Genomic DNA, 13,949 nt, shown 5'->3' with positions numbered 1-13,949 from the left:
TCCAGCCTCTGCAAGCCCAGAGCAGTTGAAGACTATAGGCAATCTGAGTAACATATGAGAGAGGAAGAAATGCATTCTGGGGAAAAATCACTGGATCCTACAGAGGACGTTTGGATCAGGATGTGGAACAAAGCCTGGGCTAGCCTTCACAGTCCCATGGGGTTCAAAGCCCAGTGTCTGATTCAAGGCTGTCTCAAGAGGACAGTTAGTGCCAGCAGTCACAGTCCTATAAATAAGTCATGAACCGTACAGTAAAGCATCTGAAAGTTTCCATAAAAGAAGTTCAGCTCTGCACAGCCCTCACAACTCATGATAGCTGCGTAATAATCATTCATACTGTTCACATGGAGAAAGCCCCATCAGCTCTCTCTTCCCTGCTTTGGTATTAATCATCTTACCAGGCACAGTGTCAGGGCTTGGTTCAGAGTTGCCAATCCAGGTGCCTGTAGGCTGAAAAGACCACGTATAACCAGTTGCCAAGTCGTGTGACCAACCACAAAGGTCTTCAGGAAGATCAAAGTTGCAGTTGAAGTTTGCAGGGAGTTGGAAATCTTATAAAAAGAAATAGAAGCAAAATGAAGTCAGATTAAAAAATGACTTACCCACGAAGGGTTGCTATTAAAAAACAACCCAAAACTAAAATAGCTGGCAAGCCATCAAAACTGAAGAAAGCATGAATCTCACTCACACTGATGCTTTTAACCTATCTCACATTTCCTCAGCTCCAAGGATCAGCCTTAAGTTCTGCATCATCAAAATGTTCACACCACGTCCTGTGGCTAATCCACCAAACTAAGCAAATACAAAAGCAAGAACCAAATGCTTCCAGACGCTAATCAGCACCTTCTCTTCCTCTCCTAGAGTGGTCAATATTAAATGCCTTTTTAAATGTCAGGGAAGAGTCCTTCCTGAGTACCCCATGCTCAGCAGTTCCTGCCTGGCTCCAGAAGGAGAATCTCAAGTGCTCCAGAAACCCAGCTCCTGAGTGACAGACCTAGCCACTTGCACCAGACGGGAGCTGTCTGTCATCCTGGAGAGCTGTCACTCACTGCTTCCTACCTTCTCGTGGAAATGTTACCAGGGAAAACGTGGGGCCACCATGAGCTCAAGCTTTGGATTCTGAGTGAAAGGAGCCAGCCTCTATTTTTAGCTCTGCTATGGACTCACCACATGGTGAGTCCTTTAACTTTGGGCGAGTCCTTTAACTTTTCATCTTGAAACAGGAGCAGAGTTAATTCCCCTGTGACAACAGCTTTGAAAGCTCTGGAGAGCTTTCCTGCAGAGACAGGGCTGTGGGCAGGCAGGCACATGCCAGGAGCTGCATGTGGCAGTGAGGCAGCTGCTGGCTCCTTCAGTTGAGGGAATCAGTCACATGGCATAGAGGCTGCAGAAATGGTCTGAATCCGTACCAAGCACTCAGCGGACATGCACGTCTGAGCCTAATTATAGGCCAGGATTTTCCTGAGCAAAGAGGAAGTTTTAAATCACAGTGCCCACAAAGTGAGCGATAGCCAGAAGGAGGTGAGTGACTCAAGTGATAGGCATCAGGGGAACTTCACTGAGGGGCAGAGGGCTTTTTTTACATGCTCCCACTCCAAAATAAAACAATGCAGATCATGGATCCTTTTATTCCAATCTAATCTCGTACCCTGGAGAGCAGCATTGTTTCTGCTTGGCTGTCATAAATCTGATTGTCCAGAGAAACACACTCATTGTTTTATGGAGTATGAGAATGAAAATTGTTGCTAAATCTAAGGGAAGCTGACAGGGAGGCTGGTTCCACGCTCCACAGCATACTCTGCTTGCTCTCTTGCCCTGGATTGCACCCAGGAATCATGTTCTTGCAGAGGCCGTTACTGGCCTAAATTTCCTCTCAGCAGTTTCCCAAGTGCCTCAATGGTTGTAGGGTTGCATAGGCTTATCACTAAGGCAAAGCAATAAGAATCAGGCCCTTTGAGCCACTTCTGCAACTTACACTTCTAGAGCTAAAGTACAGCGGGATCCCCATGGGAGGTGTGAAAAAGCCAATTAATGTTCTTATTTTAATTTATTTATTTTAAAACCCATTAATTTTTTATCTGGGACTGAAAGCTGAGGTGACAGAAGTCCTAGGAGCTATCTCAGAGGATAATTTTTCCTTGTGAGATTCTTGTTGAAGTCCTTGTGTAAATGCTCCAGTGCTGAGGCCCAGGCTCTGCTGTCACACCCAGGGGAATGCATTTCCTGTACACTGCACTGTACAACTAACCTTGCACAGCTCTGTCAAGCCCTCTCCTCTTCATCTGGACATTTCACAAGCTTTAGATGCTCACATCCCCCTTGCAAGAAGCAGAAGAATATGATGTCTGCTTTTACAGATAGGGATTTGAGGCAGAGAAGATTAGCCCTCCCCCAGCACTGGCTCTTAAGAAGCACAGCATGAGGTTTAAACTAACATTCAGCTTCTTCCATAGTCAGAAGAAGTAGGGAAGTGCTACAGATACCAAACATTTAGTGTACTTCTGACAGCCTGGGTGGGTGAAATCCTGCGTGGAATTAGCATTCCCCTCTCTCTACTGCCCGCACAAGGAGCTCATACTGTCCTCTAATTTTAAGCTGCTGATATTAGGGAAGATGATCCTTGAGCAGATGAGTGTTCAGGACATCAGTCTTCCACATACGTTGTGATTTACTTTCACAGTCGTGACTTCTGCAAAAGGACCCCTACATACCAGGCAGTCTGAATCACCTTCTGAGTTTATGACATCCAGCCAAGGGGGTCTGGAATGGAGGTGGTTCTAAACAGGGCACTAAATGAGTTTCTTCAGGTCATGTAAGGAAGCTGGGAGAGCAGCTCTTCATGTCTTGTACCCTAGGGACCGAATTAGTTGCTATCTCTCGCTCTTCCATCCTTCCTTGATAGAACTTATCAGATCTTGGCAGATTTGTTTATGGGTTGGTTTTGTTTTTTTTTTAATCCTGGCCTATCACTAATAATATTACTCTAAGCTTTCCAGGAATCAGCCCTATGTATTGAAGCTAATGGGAAGATAAGAGTATTTTCCTAGCTCTTAACCCATCAGTTACTGAGATAAAGATGTGCTGCTCTGATACATACCCTCCTCTTCTCCACAGCTATCACCACAGTCGGTTGCTTCTGCATCAGTTGGGTATGGAGTGGTGGTCTCTTCACTCTTCAAAGTGGGCACCAGTGTCTCTGCAGTGGGCTTGACATCTGAAAAAAATGGAGTAGAGAAGCTGTTTGCAACAGACAGTACAAGAAGCCCAGGTAGAAGAAACAAAACAAAAAATCTTTTTCTCATGTTATTATAATGGCAGGAAGAGATAGAACAAGTATGCCATGAGATTTCCACGTGCTGCAAATGTCAGCATGGTTTGAACTTCAAGTGAACTGTCTTTCCATATGGGAGTTCTATGAATTTGGAATTCCCACTGAACAAGCCTCTTCTCTAGACACACACACTACTTTTTCTCTTAATTTTTTAATCTACAATCCACACTGGTGTTGGCAATCCACTTAGCTGTCATTACTGGATAAGTGAGATCACAGGCAGAACATCTTTTTCTTTCATAAAGGCATATGACACGTTAAAAAAACACAGACAACATTCCCACCAATTGTGCCAATTTATAAAACAAGTCACTCAAACCCACAAATGATGTAACCACAAACGGACCCAGAGGATCCCCTAGTGAGCTCTGGCTCACTGCAGAAAGCATCTGGTTTCACACTCCAGGCTCCTGACTATGCTTTCAAAGGGTCTCTGTCCAATTTCCCTTTCTCTAACGTGGCCCATGTGTAACAACCTCCAAGCAGGTGTCAGGGGAAATTTAAGCAAGAAAGGGAAGGATATTAAGATCAACAGTAAATGACATTAGGTTCCAGCAAACTCTCTTTTTATAGGTGCATTAAGTGGAGTACAGCAGACTTGATTCTTTCCACTTTTAAAAAGAGGCAGCTTTGCTCAGTTATGTGTGATTGTGTTTCTTTGTTGGCACCCTTCAGGATATCATTTAATAAACCCAGAAGCAGGAGGAAATGCCTAAATACATTGAATATTTTCCATAGGCTCCTTTATGCCCTTTTTTTTTCCTGTTATTAAACATGTTGTACATAAACTCTCAGGGTTTTTTTAACTTTTTTTTTTTTCCAGTGGCTGTCTTTTGTTCAGGATAAAATACCAAATAACCCCAAAGTCTTTTAATTTGTAAGTTCAAATTTGTTACAACCCCATAAAACTCCAAATGCAACCAAGAAGCAAATTGCAAGCAGCCAGGCACAGAAAAATGTCATAAAAAAAGAAAAGAAAAAAAAGCAGCAGGTGAAAGCAACATATCAAAAGCTGGAACTTATTTAGAGCTGGTACATTTTTTTAGGTTGTTGTTCCTGTATATCAAGAGTTATAGCTGAAATGTGACAATGTGGAAGGACCTTGAAAGCCAAGTCCCATATGGGACACAGATGCTGAGCGGATGTAAATCAACAGTGTTGCATTGCCCTGGACAAGCCGCAGAAATATATCTTGAAAAATCAGTTACCATGGCAGAGCCGCAACACGATGGTTACAAGAGATAATGAAAATAACAGGCAGGACAGCGTCATGTGTGAAATGGAAAGTGAAAAAGAGAGGTCTTGCTTGCTCGCTTTCACACTCCCTCCCTGGCCCTGCGAGTGTCTGTTCGACTGGTGGTAACTGCTAATCAAAATGCAAAGTCACTGAGCAATTGAAACCAGATGTTTGGAACTTCAAAGGAGAGAAACCCAGCTGCAAGTGAACATTCATCATTCTCCACTCTTCAGAGGAAAAATTTTGGCAGGTCTTTGAAAGAAGCCAATTGCTGACTGTCTGCTTCCCAACTGCCAGCTAGTTTGTGAGCCCAGTTATGGCTGTTACCTGTTTAACTCAGTAATTAAGATGCTTGTTGCTGATAAGAAATAGAAACACCTGGGCAGGGTGCACATGGGCTTAGACCCTTACTTGAAAATATTTTTAATCATCTTGTTTTAATCCATTTCCTAATCTTGTTCCCAAGGAAGTGTAATTGCCTGGGTTCTTGTAACCACTTTTGTAACACGCCTGGGTCCTCCCAGCAAAGGAGGGCTCTGTCTTGGCATCGTCAAGGCCTGTTGCATGTAGCCAGCCTGGATTACGCATGCAGATAATGCCGTGGGCTATCTCTGCTCCCCAGGTTGCAACAGGGATATAAATGCTTTTTATAACGTGGTGAATCCACAAGATTACAAGCCCTGCTCTGATTACAAAGCTGAATGCCTGTAGATTAATAAAGCTATGGATATTTATGACCTGGCAGTTGAGTTTTAAATGTTACAATGTGCAAATTATTACCCAGACTGGGAAATGACCATAAAGCACCTCGCCTGCAAAAAACATGTGCTGTTGCTACTGATATTGAATGATGATGCATGGACACACATCTAAAAGAAAATTATGGGCCAAAAATAGCACAAGAAGTTAAGGATGACAAACCCCTCCTATTCTCTAAGTTGGAGTGCAGTGGAAGGGCTGGCATGCACATGGCTGGAGGTCCTGTGTGACTGCCTCCCTTTATGGCAGTGGTGTAGTACTGTGATGCACCATCCAGCAATGGGCTGCAGAGATCTGGCAGCTGGAGACTCCTGGGAGCTGCAGGAAGCAGCAATGTGGGAGCTGCCTGACCACTTCTGCACAAAGCCTCAGCTCCTGCTTCTTGCACCTGCTTCTCCTACAACATCCTAAAATGTCATAAGACTTAAATTAAGATCTATTCTGATTTAAAGTTTAGATAATTTACAATGGATTGCCAGTCCAGGGGGATATTTACCACTGACTTCAAAAGTGAAAAATTATCATTATTAATAGTGTGTACATGTGTTGTGTGATTTGCTGTTAAGTGTTTGCCATGCATCTTGCAGCACATCACAGGAGGAAATGCTAGTAAAGACTTCACGAGAGGGTAAAAAAAGCTCTGTGTCTTTCAAGCTTCCTAGAATGGGAATTCTTATAAGAAAATGCCTTCTACAGATGTGTTTATAAAATGGAAATCATACCTCTTTATCACTGACATCTGGACTCCAGATTCATATGTAAGCAGATTATTAAAAAATAAAAGATTAAAAAAGAGGACAACTAGCCGCTGGCACTGCAAAGTTAGCATCAGACCCAATGACCCTTTGGGTGCATTTTTTGCTTTTGGGGATGAAACTATGGAGAAATCAATCACCACTGAACCTCAGAGGGTCAGAGGCACAACCTCTACTGATCCCAGTGAGTGTGTGAAGTCAGTTTTCATCTCTGTATTAAAAACAATGGTGGCTGAAAGGCATACCAAGTGTGAAAAACAGGTGGGCAAAAGTGAACAAATTTCCTGGGTCTTAGGGATGTTTGTCGAGATGTTGTAGAGTTAGCTCCCCAACCTTGTCTGCAAAAAGGTTTCCACACTGGGTTCAGTGAGAGAGGGACTGTTGTTTTTACAGCAAAGCCTTGCTGTAGCAGCTCAGGATATGAAGTATTGATCACTGCACTTCTGCTTCTCCTACTTTTTGTCTTACTATTTGGACTAAAAAGCCCAAATGTTCTCTAACATAAGACTGTGAAAGCCTGCACAATGTCCAGATAAAAGATCTGAAAGGGTGTGAAGAGAGTTGAGGACAAATTCTGGAGCTCTACGTGAAAGCTTGGATTGGAGTCCAAACATTGTTGCTGCATCCTGCATCGAGGCCAGTTCTTTTCAAGGTGGAAATACAAAGGTGGTGCCAAGCCACCCTACAAGTCCTGCCTTCATGGCTGCAGTCTCCCTGCCACAGCATGGCCAAAGTAGGACAGCAGGAATAACCTTAAGTTTGCACCTTGCTTGTTTAGTGCCAGGCCTGGCCCCAGAGCAGCCGGTGGGCAGAGGTGGAGGGGTTCCTACCTGTCCAGTCACAGCCCAGCACCTCCAGGCGCATTCCTATTCCCGCTGGGGACCACCTCTCTGGGTGCACTCGGATGTACTGGGCAGGAACAGGGTCAAACCTCCGGACTTCAGGGATGTCATAGTGGATGTTGCCTTCAAAAAGCTACAGAGAGAAAAAGAGAGAGAGAAAAGGCAAGACATGTGTGCATTTCACATGCTTTCAGCCAGACTTGATATTTTGGGTCCGGCAGAATGCAGCCATACTTTGAAACAGTTTAGCTGTCAGACTCCAGGCCATTGAGCACAGCTGAGCAGAAATTGGGCTGTTCTTTCTCAGTTTTAAGAGGACCAACCAGGTTGTTTCTAAGAAACTTGCACAATCTGTCCTGGCCTCTGCTGAGAATCCAAGCTATGCAGGGGAAGCCTGGGGAATATCCACTAACTTCAAATAGAAATGAGATCAGATTTTTCCTTTGGTAAATAAAGAAGCTACTGCATGTTCTAGGATAGTGTAAGTGCTTGGTTTTCCTCAGTCCAAGTACTGCTGCTTTGCAGCTTACGTGCACGAACTAAAGTCTGTGGGGAATAAACAGAGGGCTATAGATAGCATCAGCACTCATTTGAAGATCAGGAAAAATTAAAACTTACCCAAATTTTAAGCAGAGGAGTTTGCATAAAAACAGAACAGTCAGTAGCAGAGAACTTATTTATTCCTCATGCCCCCAGTCACTCCCATACCACTAAGCAGAAAGATTATGGGGAACTCCAATGATAAGGAAAAAATATGGGGAATTTCAGGGTGTCATGGGTTAGCAAGCATAGCTCCGGATAGCAAACCACTACACAGGGTCACACCAGTGTGGCAAAGGGACTTCAGATATAGAAAATTTCCTAAAGAGAAGTCATGATTTGTTTTCCTCTTTCGGAGGCGCACACCACAACAGCCACACCTTTGCCCTTAAAGTATGTAATTAGTTTGTGTAAAACATAATTGAACACACCATCTTTTGGACTCTGACCTGCAGAAGCTGGGAGAAACAGCCGGTGATGTCCACATCCCCACACCTGGTCCACAACAGAAAATGAAGATAAATTGACATCCCTGGGGAAAGGTGGAACCTACGGCCTCTAGTACAGATTTGGAGCAGCACTATGGTACACAGCTTGGGATTTCATGGTGACAACCCCAAGCTCCCAAGCTCACTATGGGCATGGACAGCCAATTTCCCAAGACCCCGTCAGGCAGATTGAAGCTAGTCAGAAACATATCCTGTTTTGCAGCTGCTCCAGGTAGTGCCTACCTTGGCTTGCATTGTTTTGGGGTCCTGGATGAAGTCCCAGTCCTTTCCATTCATGCTGTAGGCCACCTTAAACTTCTTCACAAAGGAACGGGACTCAGTGGTGGTCACACTGTCCCCTCCACGAGCCCCCTGAATAATGACGCCTTTGATGTTCTTCGGGACGCCAAGGTCCACCTGCAGCCACTCCTCCCCAGGCTGGGCTTGGGGGACACGAGGAAACCAGCCCAAGCGGCTGCTCACCAGGCGGGCCATGCTGGGAGACCAGTCATAGCCTCTGATGGAAGAGGCGGAGATCTGTGAGTCAGGAATGAGGCCAGAAAGCATTCCAAGCAAGTTGGAGCAGGGTGAATCTGCAGGGGAGGAAAGAGCATGAACAGTCAGGGTAGTTGAAGGGAAGTGCTCCTGGTTCTCCTCACAGCTTTAAACTCTGGACACTAAACCAACAGCAGCACTGGGCATTTCCCCCTCCCTCCAGGACCTGGACTCCTGTCCCTCCAAGCCTATCCCTTGTGATGGATGTCTCCATGCTGCTCACAGCGTCACCATTCCCACCCCAAGCAGCCATGACAGCGGCAAGGGACAGCACTCCAGGGCAGGCTGTTAGAGGGACAGAGAGCAGCGCCGAAGCCAAGGGGAGAAGGGGACCCTCACCAGTGATGCGGCAGCCGTACAGCTCCAGCCTCAGGGCGATGCCATTGTGCCAGGTCTGGGGACGGATGCGCACGAAGCGTGTGAGCACTGGGCTGTGGATCTTGTTGAGAACAACCTCTGTGGCATCCTCATTGGCCTGAAATGTCTGCAAGGGAAGGGAGGCACAAATGTACATTTGCACACACTGTTACATCCTCACCTGATAAGCAGTCAAAATAATCTCAGCAGGGAAAACCAAGGAAAGGCTTTCTGATCAGGGCCAGCCTCCAACCCGGGCAAGCACCAGGGACCAGCAGGGAGATGTGAGCCACTGTCAGGACAGCATGGTGGATGGACCCACCTATCAGCCAGGAGAGCCAGGAGCTTTCTGCCTGACTGCCTCTCACAGCACTTTGAGGCACCTCAGACTATGAGGCCTCAGCTGCTTCGAGCTGCCAAACCTAGATGTGCTCCAGCACAAATGGGCAGATGCTCCCAAACAGGCTGATGTCCTGATGCATCCTTGCACTGAGCTCCACTGGCAAACATCATGTGGAAGCAGTGGTGTGAGCAGGAAGGATGCACCTCTGCCTGGGGTGACAAGCTGCTGCCTCAGCCAGCCCCTGCCTTTGCCTCTCCCATGCACATGCAACCTGCCACATGGAGACAGCTCTTTGGGAGTTTATGATCCCACATGGTATGAAAAGGCTGCTGCCTTACCAGATGGCCATAATCAATAACTACCAGATGGATGTTAGATCCACCTCTTCTGCCCATTTTTAAAATAGGCTGGACAAGGACTGGATACATGTGTTTCCATTTTAGGCTGCAAAGCCACAGTGGGAAAGAGGAAATACCCAATGGGAGGGTAATTTTCAACCCTTTCTCTGCCACAGCATAAAGCACTAGAGCTCACTGACCAAGGCTGCAGGCATTGCCTGCTTTCCCTCCAAGCATGCCGGCACTTCAGGACAGGGCTAGACTATCCTCCCATCTCAGCCTGGAACCACATCCACACTGAGATGGCTGGCTGGGTTCTTCTACAAGCTCCTACCATGTATATATGTACTAAGCACAAGAGTTCCCACTAAGTTTGTCTCAGGAAAGCAGGAGAGTATAATCTCTGGCACCAGTCTCCTGTGGGAGGCAGGAGTCAAACAATTCAGGACAGAAGAAGGGGTGAGGCGGTATCCTGGCTCCTTGCCTTGAATAGCAGCTAGAAAGCATTTTATAAGCCTCCCATGGCTCTAGGGCTGCAGATGGCACATGTTACTGCTCTTCTCCCAGGATCCTGCACGCCAGGGTATGCAGAGGGTGTTTACAGGGCTGTTCACTGCATCCCAGCTAGCTTTGGGCTGCCTCTGCACACCACCATCCAATTCTTCAGGGCAGGGAGCAGCCACCCCACAGAGGGACTCAGTTGCAAATCTGGCTGGTAATTGGGATGTGGGGTTGATGTGAACTTGAGCAGAAATGCTAATCTAGAGAATATATATCATGCTGCTACCGTTTAGCAACACAGCATGGTTTATGTGTTTTTAATATCCTATTTTATCCTGTCTGACCTCACTTCCCATCCTTTTCCTTGCTCAGCAGACACCAAATACCCTTTTTTTCCAGCAGGAGGGCTGTAAGAAGAGTGGTTACTGAGAAACACTCTTCGGGCATGTGTGTGTGTGTGTCTTGTAAACCCATGGGCACAGACACACACACAGTTTGAAAGGATATATTTCTATACTGCAGAAAAGCCTTCAGCTTTATGCCAACACAGAAGCTGACACAAAACACCTTACCTCTGAACCTAACACCAGAGGACAGGAAATGTTAATCTGAGCCAGTGCAACTATTTTAGCACAAGGAGCAGCATGTCAGGTCAGACCAAAGATCCCTCTCTCCCAGCAGATGGCTCCTAATGGTGGCCCCAGCAGATGTCCAAGGGCAGCAAGTCCAGTGGAGTCTTCTCCTGGCAACCTCTCTTTGCTTCCCACCATCAGCAGCGTGAAGACTCTATGAGCCAAAGGTTGCATATGGACCAGCATGTTTAACATTCACTGATGAGGTTTGCTGCTCTTTTTGATTTAACATATTTCAAGTTTGGTCTTTTTAGCTCACTTCACATATATGAGCATCAGGGGCCAGAATCCAAATTTACACCAGCATAATTTGTTGCTGACTTCTGCACAGTCAAACTTGACAGAAAGCAGAAGCAGGACTGAGCCCAAAAACTTTACCACTACTATAGGCATTGCTGGAAACATCTCTTAGATGACTTTGGTCCCAACCACACACTTCCAAGAAGAGCAATTTCAATTCTGCTTTCAATTTAGAAATCAGCAACTTACGCAGGCTAGATCACATTCAACAAGCTATGAACTCTGAATCTGGGCCATGACTCTCCAGACTGCCAGCTTGTGAGGGCAGAATTGGCACCTGACTTCCAGCTCTGCTATCAGTTGCACTGGCAGGATCTGTTCCATTGAACCTCGCTTCTGAACAGCCCCAACTGATCACAGCAAGTCATTGCTTCGCACCCCATTCAGCATAACAGAAAGGGGCCACTTTCAGAGGGCATGTGCTTGGTGCTGTTAGAGACCTGGGGTATTCCCACATGCCTGCTCGTTCAGCCTCCTTCCCAAGTGGAAGTGCACTGTGAGTCTGCAGGACCCAGCTGCTGACCAGGGTCTGACCCTGACTGTCTGGTTTCCCTGTACTGAAAATGCTGACCCCAGAGCCCCAGTACACTGTGGAGAGAGGCCCATTGACTTCAACAGGCTCTACATCCTGCCTCAAATTAGCACTCATAGCATAGGAAGAACTAGCAAGAAAATGTGTGAAATTGGGAGTGCCAAGAAAGCAAAGATTTCTTCCCTCTCTACCAAAATAGAACATTGCTATTCCTCCCGTCCTATCTGCTTCCCATCCCACTCAGCACATATTTTGAGCCAAGTCTTCGAATGGTGTAAATCAACATATCACCATCGAAGTATAAGAAGTCACAGTAATTTACACCAGCAGAAAAAAAAATACCTGGCTGTGATCTAGGGAGATAGATAGATAAATAGATATACACTCAGTGGAGAGCACACATGCGCATGCACATGAACACACATTGAAAGGTGATGGAGCCAGAAGATGAATGGGAAAACCATTAACAAATTAAAAACACCTTCCAAGAAACAGTCAAGGGAACTCGCTTTCATTGCTGCATCAAAAAGCTGCCTATCTTCTCCCCATACACTGTATGTTTACTTCTGTTTTAGTCCAGACAGCAGGTCTGCATGTAAAATTAAATTGATAATCAATGAGAGCTGACCTGCTTAATTAATTTGCTGCAGAAAGCAAGTGGTAGGGGAGAGGCTGTAAAAGTAGGGGACATGATGTCTAGGCTAGAGGAGGACTGCGAAAGTTTTCTATGTGCATACACATGCAAGCTCCACACCAGCATTTACAAGTCGCATTTCTGACATGTTGGAACCATCATAGGGTGATGGGAGGATTTCTGAAGCTACATTAGTTCCAGTGGATATGGGAATTGTGCCATTGGCAGTTTGGAGTGAAGGAGATGAAGGACAGGGAAACAAAAAGTGCCATGAAGTTGAAGAGGCAGGGAGTCAGGGAGGGGTAGGAAGTACCTCTCTCCTGTTCTATTTATTATGCTGCTTGGCCACTATGCAATTTCTTGGGGAGCTGAAGAAAGTGGCTGAGGGAGGAAGAGGAGAAGGCCAGGGATGGCAGCAGCCCTGCCTTTGTCCATATGTATGCATCTCTTCGGACCCACTAGATTTACTGCAGGATTATGTTACTCCTGTGGAGACAGAGCTCTGGAACAGAGCATGCTAACAGGATTAGAGCTTCAGGATTTAGACAAAGAAGCATGAAGGAGAAAAGTAGGGGAGATTATTTTCCTTGTCAGATAGGGAAGGCATAAAATGGGGCATGTTTGATGGTGGGAGGATTCTGGCTCAAGTGGAGGGTGGATAGTTCTGGATTTATTAAATCCAGGAACAAGGAGTTAAAAGAAAAATGATACTTGGCAACACTCAACAAAGCACAGCGTCTGGGCAAGGCACAGTGTGCTGGGCTGGGCTTGCCAGCTCTGTGTCTGTGAGAGGCTCCACTCAGATTTGGGAGTCATCAGGGACACAAGGAGTGGTACTATGTTAGCCTGCAAAGGAGATATCAGGCCCAGAAATACAAAGCTGCAGCCTTGCTAGGAAAGCCAGGGCTGTAATTCTCCCCAGGTACTGCACCAAGGGTGAATGCGCAAGGCTGCCTTTGGCACAGCCTGATGTCTTTGTCCTGCCTGCAAAAGCAGCAGAAGCAGGCTGGGACCTGGATGTTTCTGGGCAAATCCTCTGCACCATGATGTCTCTGCACAGAAACACTTGTGGCCCTGTGGCTCATTGCGCGAGCTTTTCCTGTGTTTTCCAGATAAAAAAACCACAGGATTGAACGCTTTTCTCTTCTTCCTCAGGTGAATAAATACAGGAGATGCAATTAAGAACTGAAAAGACAGAGGAACACTCCTAAAGGAAGGCACAAGGGTCTCCAAGGAGTCATTCTCAATATTCACTGCCAGCACCAAAAACCTCTGATGTCCCCACCTCCAATGTGCAGCTGAGATACTGCTCTTTACAGCAATTCAGCCTTTGTGCAATTCAGCTACCAGCTGAAATGCCACCCAGGAAAGTTAGCTAATAACAAGCACAAAACCATCAAAATGAGTAGGAAATGAAAAATGCACATCAGTTGGATCTTGCTGCCATTTCTTGTCCATTGACTTCTACAGGTTCTGAAAACAAATGTTTCAGTTGCATTTTACAGAGCAATGGAGGCAGTGAGAGCAGCACTCATCATGGTCCTGACCCACTCCAATTCCTGAAATCCATCCATTCCCCAGTCCCTCACCACACTAGATGATGGCCGTGAGCTTATCTCCGCAGTTACTAAGATGGAGCAGCTCAGACCACATGGGAGCTGGAGCCCGAGATGCTACAAGGAAGGAAGCGATCAGAATGGATGAGAACTTGGTTTTCTGATAAAATCCTCATAGTTGAGTCTGTCCAAATAAAATTGGACAAAAATAAAAGGTCAGATCCTGCCAGGTGCTCTTTTCCTTCCTTG

General features: G+C 46.0%; 1 protein-coding gene across 6 annotated transcripts in view; it reads right to left on the bottom strand.

The window, feature by feature from the left end:
- NRP2 (neuropilin 2) overlaps positions 1 to 13,949 on the bottom strand; it is an 89,693-nt gene that overhangs the window by 34,970 nt on the left and 40,774 nt on the right. For all 6 annotated transcript variants that reach the window (XM_039554702.1, XM_039554704.1, XM_039554700.1 and 3 more), the window contains exons 8-12: positions 8,847 to 8,991; positions 8,196 to 8,545; positions 6,913 to 7,057; positions 3,098 to 3,214; positions 399 to 551 (exon numbers count right to left, since the gene is read on the bottom strand). In XM_039554702.1, the coding sequence (XP_039410636.1) occupies positions 399 to 551; positions 3,098 to 3,214; positions 6,913 to 7,057; positions 8,196 to 8,545; positions 8,847 to 8,991 (910 nt within the window). The remainder of the gene's footprint in view (positions 1 to 398; positions 552 to 3,097; positions 3,215 to 6,912; positions 7,058 to 8,195; positions 8,546 to 8,846; positions 8,992 to 13,949) is intronic.

Source organism: Corvus cornix, chromosome 7 (genome assembly GCF_000738735.6).
Source record: "Corvus cornix cornix isolate S_Up_H32 chromosome 7, ASM73873v5, whole genome shotgun sequence".
In the NCBI taxonomy this organism is placed as follows: Eukaryota; Metazoa; Chordata; class Aves; order Passeriformes; family Corvidae; genus Corvus; species Corvus cornix.
The sequence above is the reverse complement of the archived record's forward strand: the minus strand, read 5'-3'. Positions and strand labels throughout refer to the sequence as shown.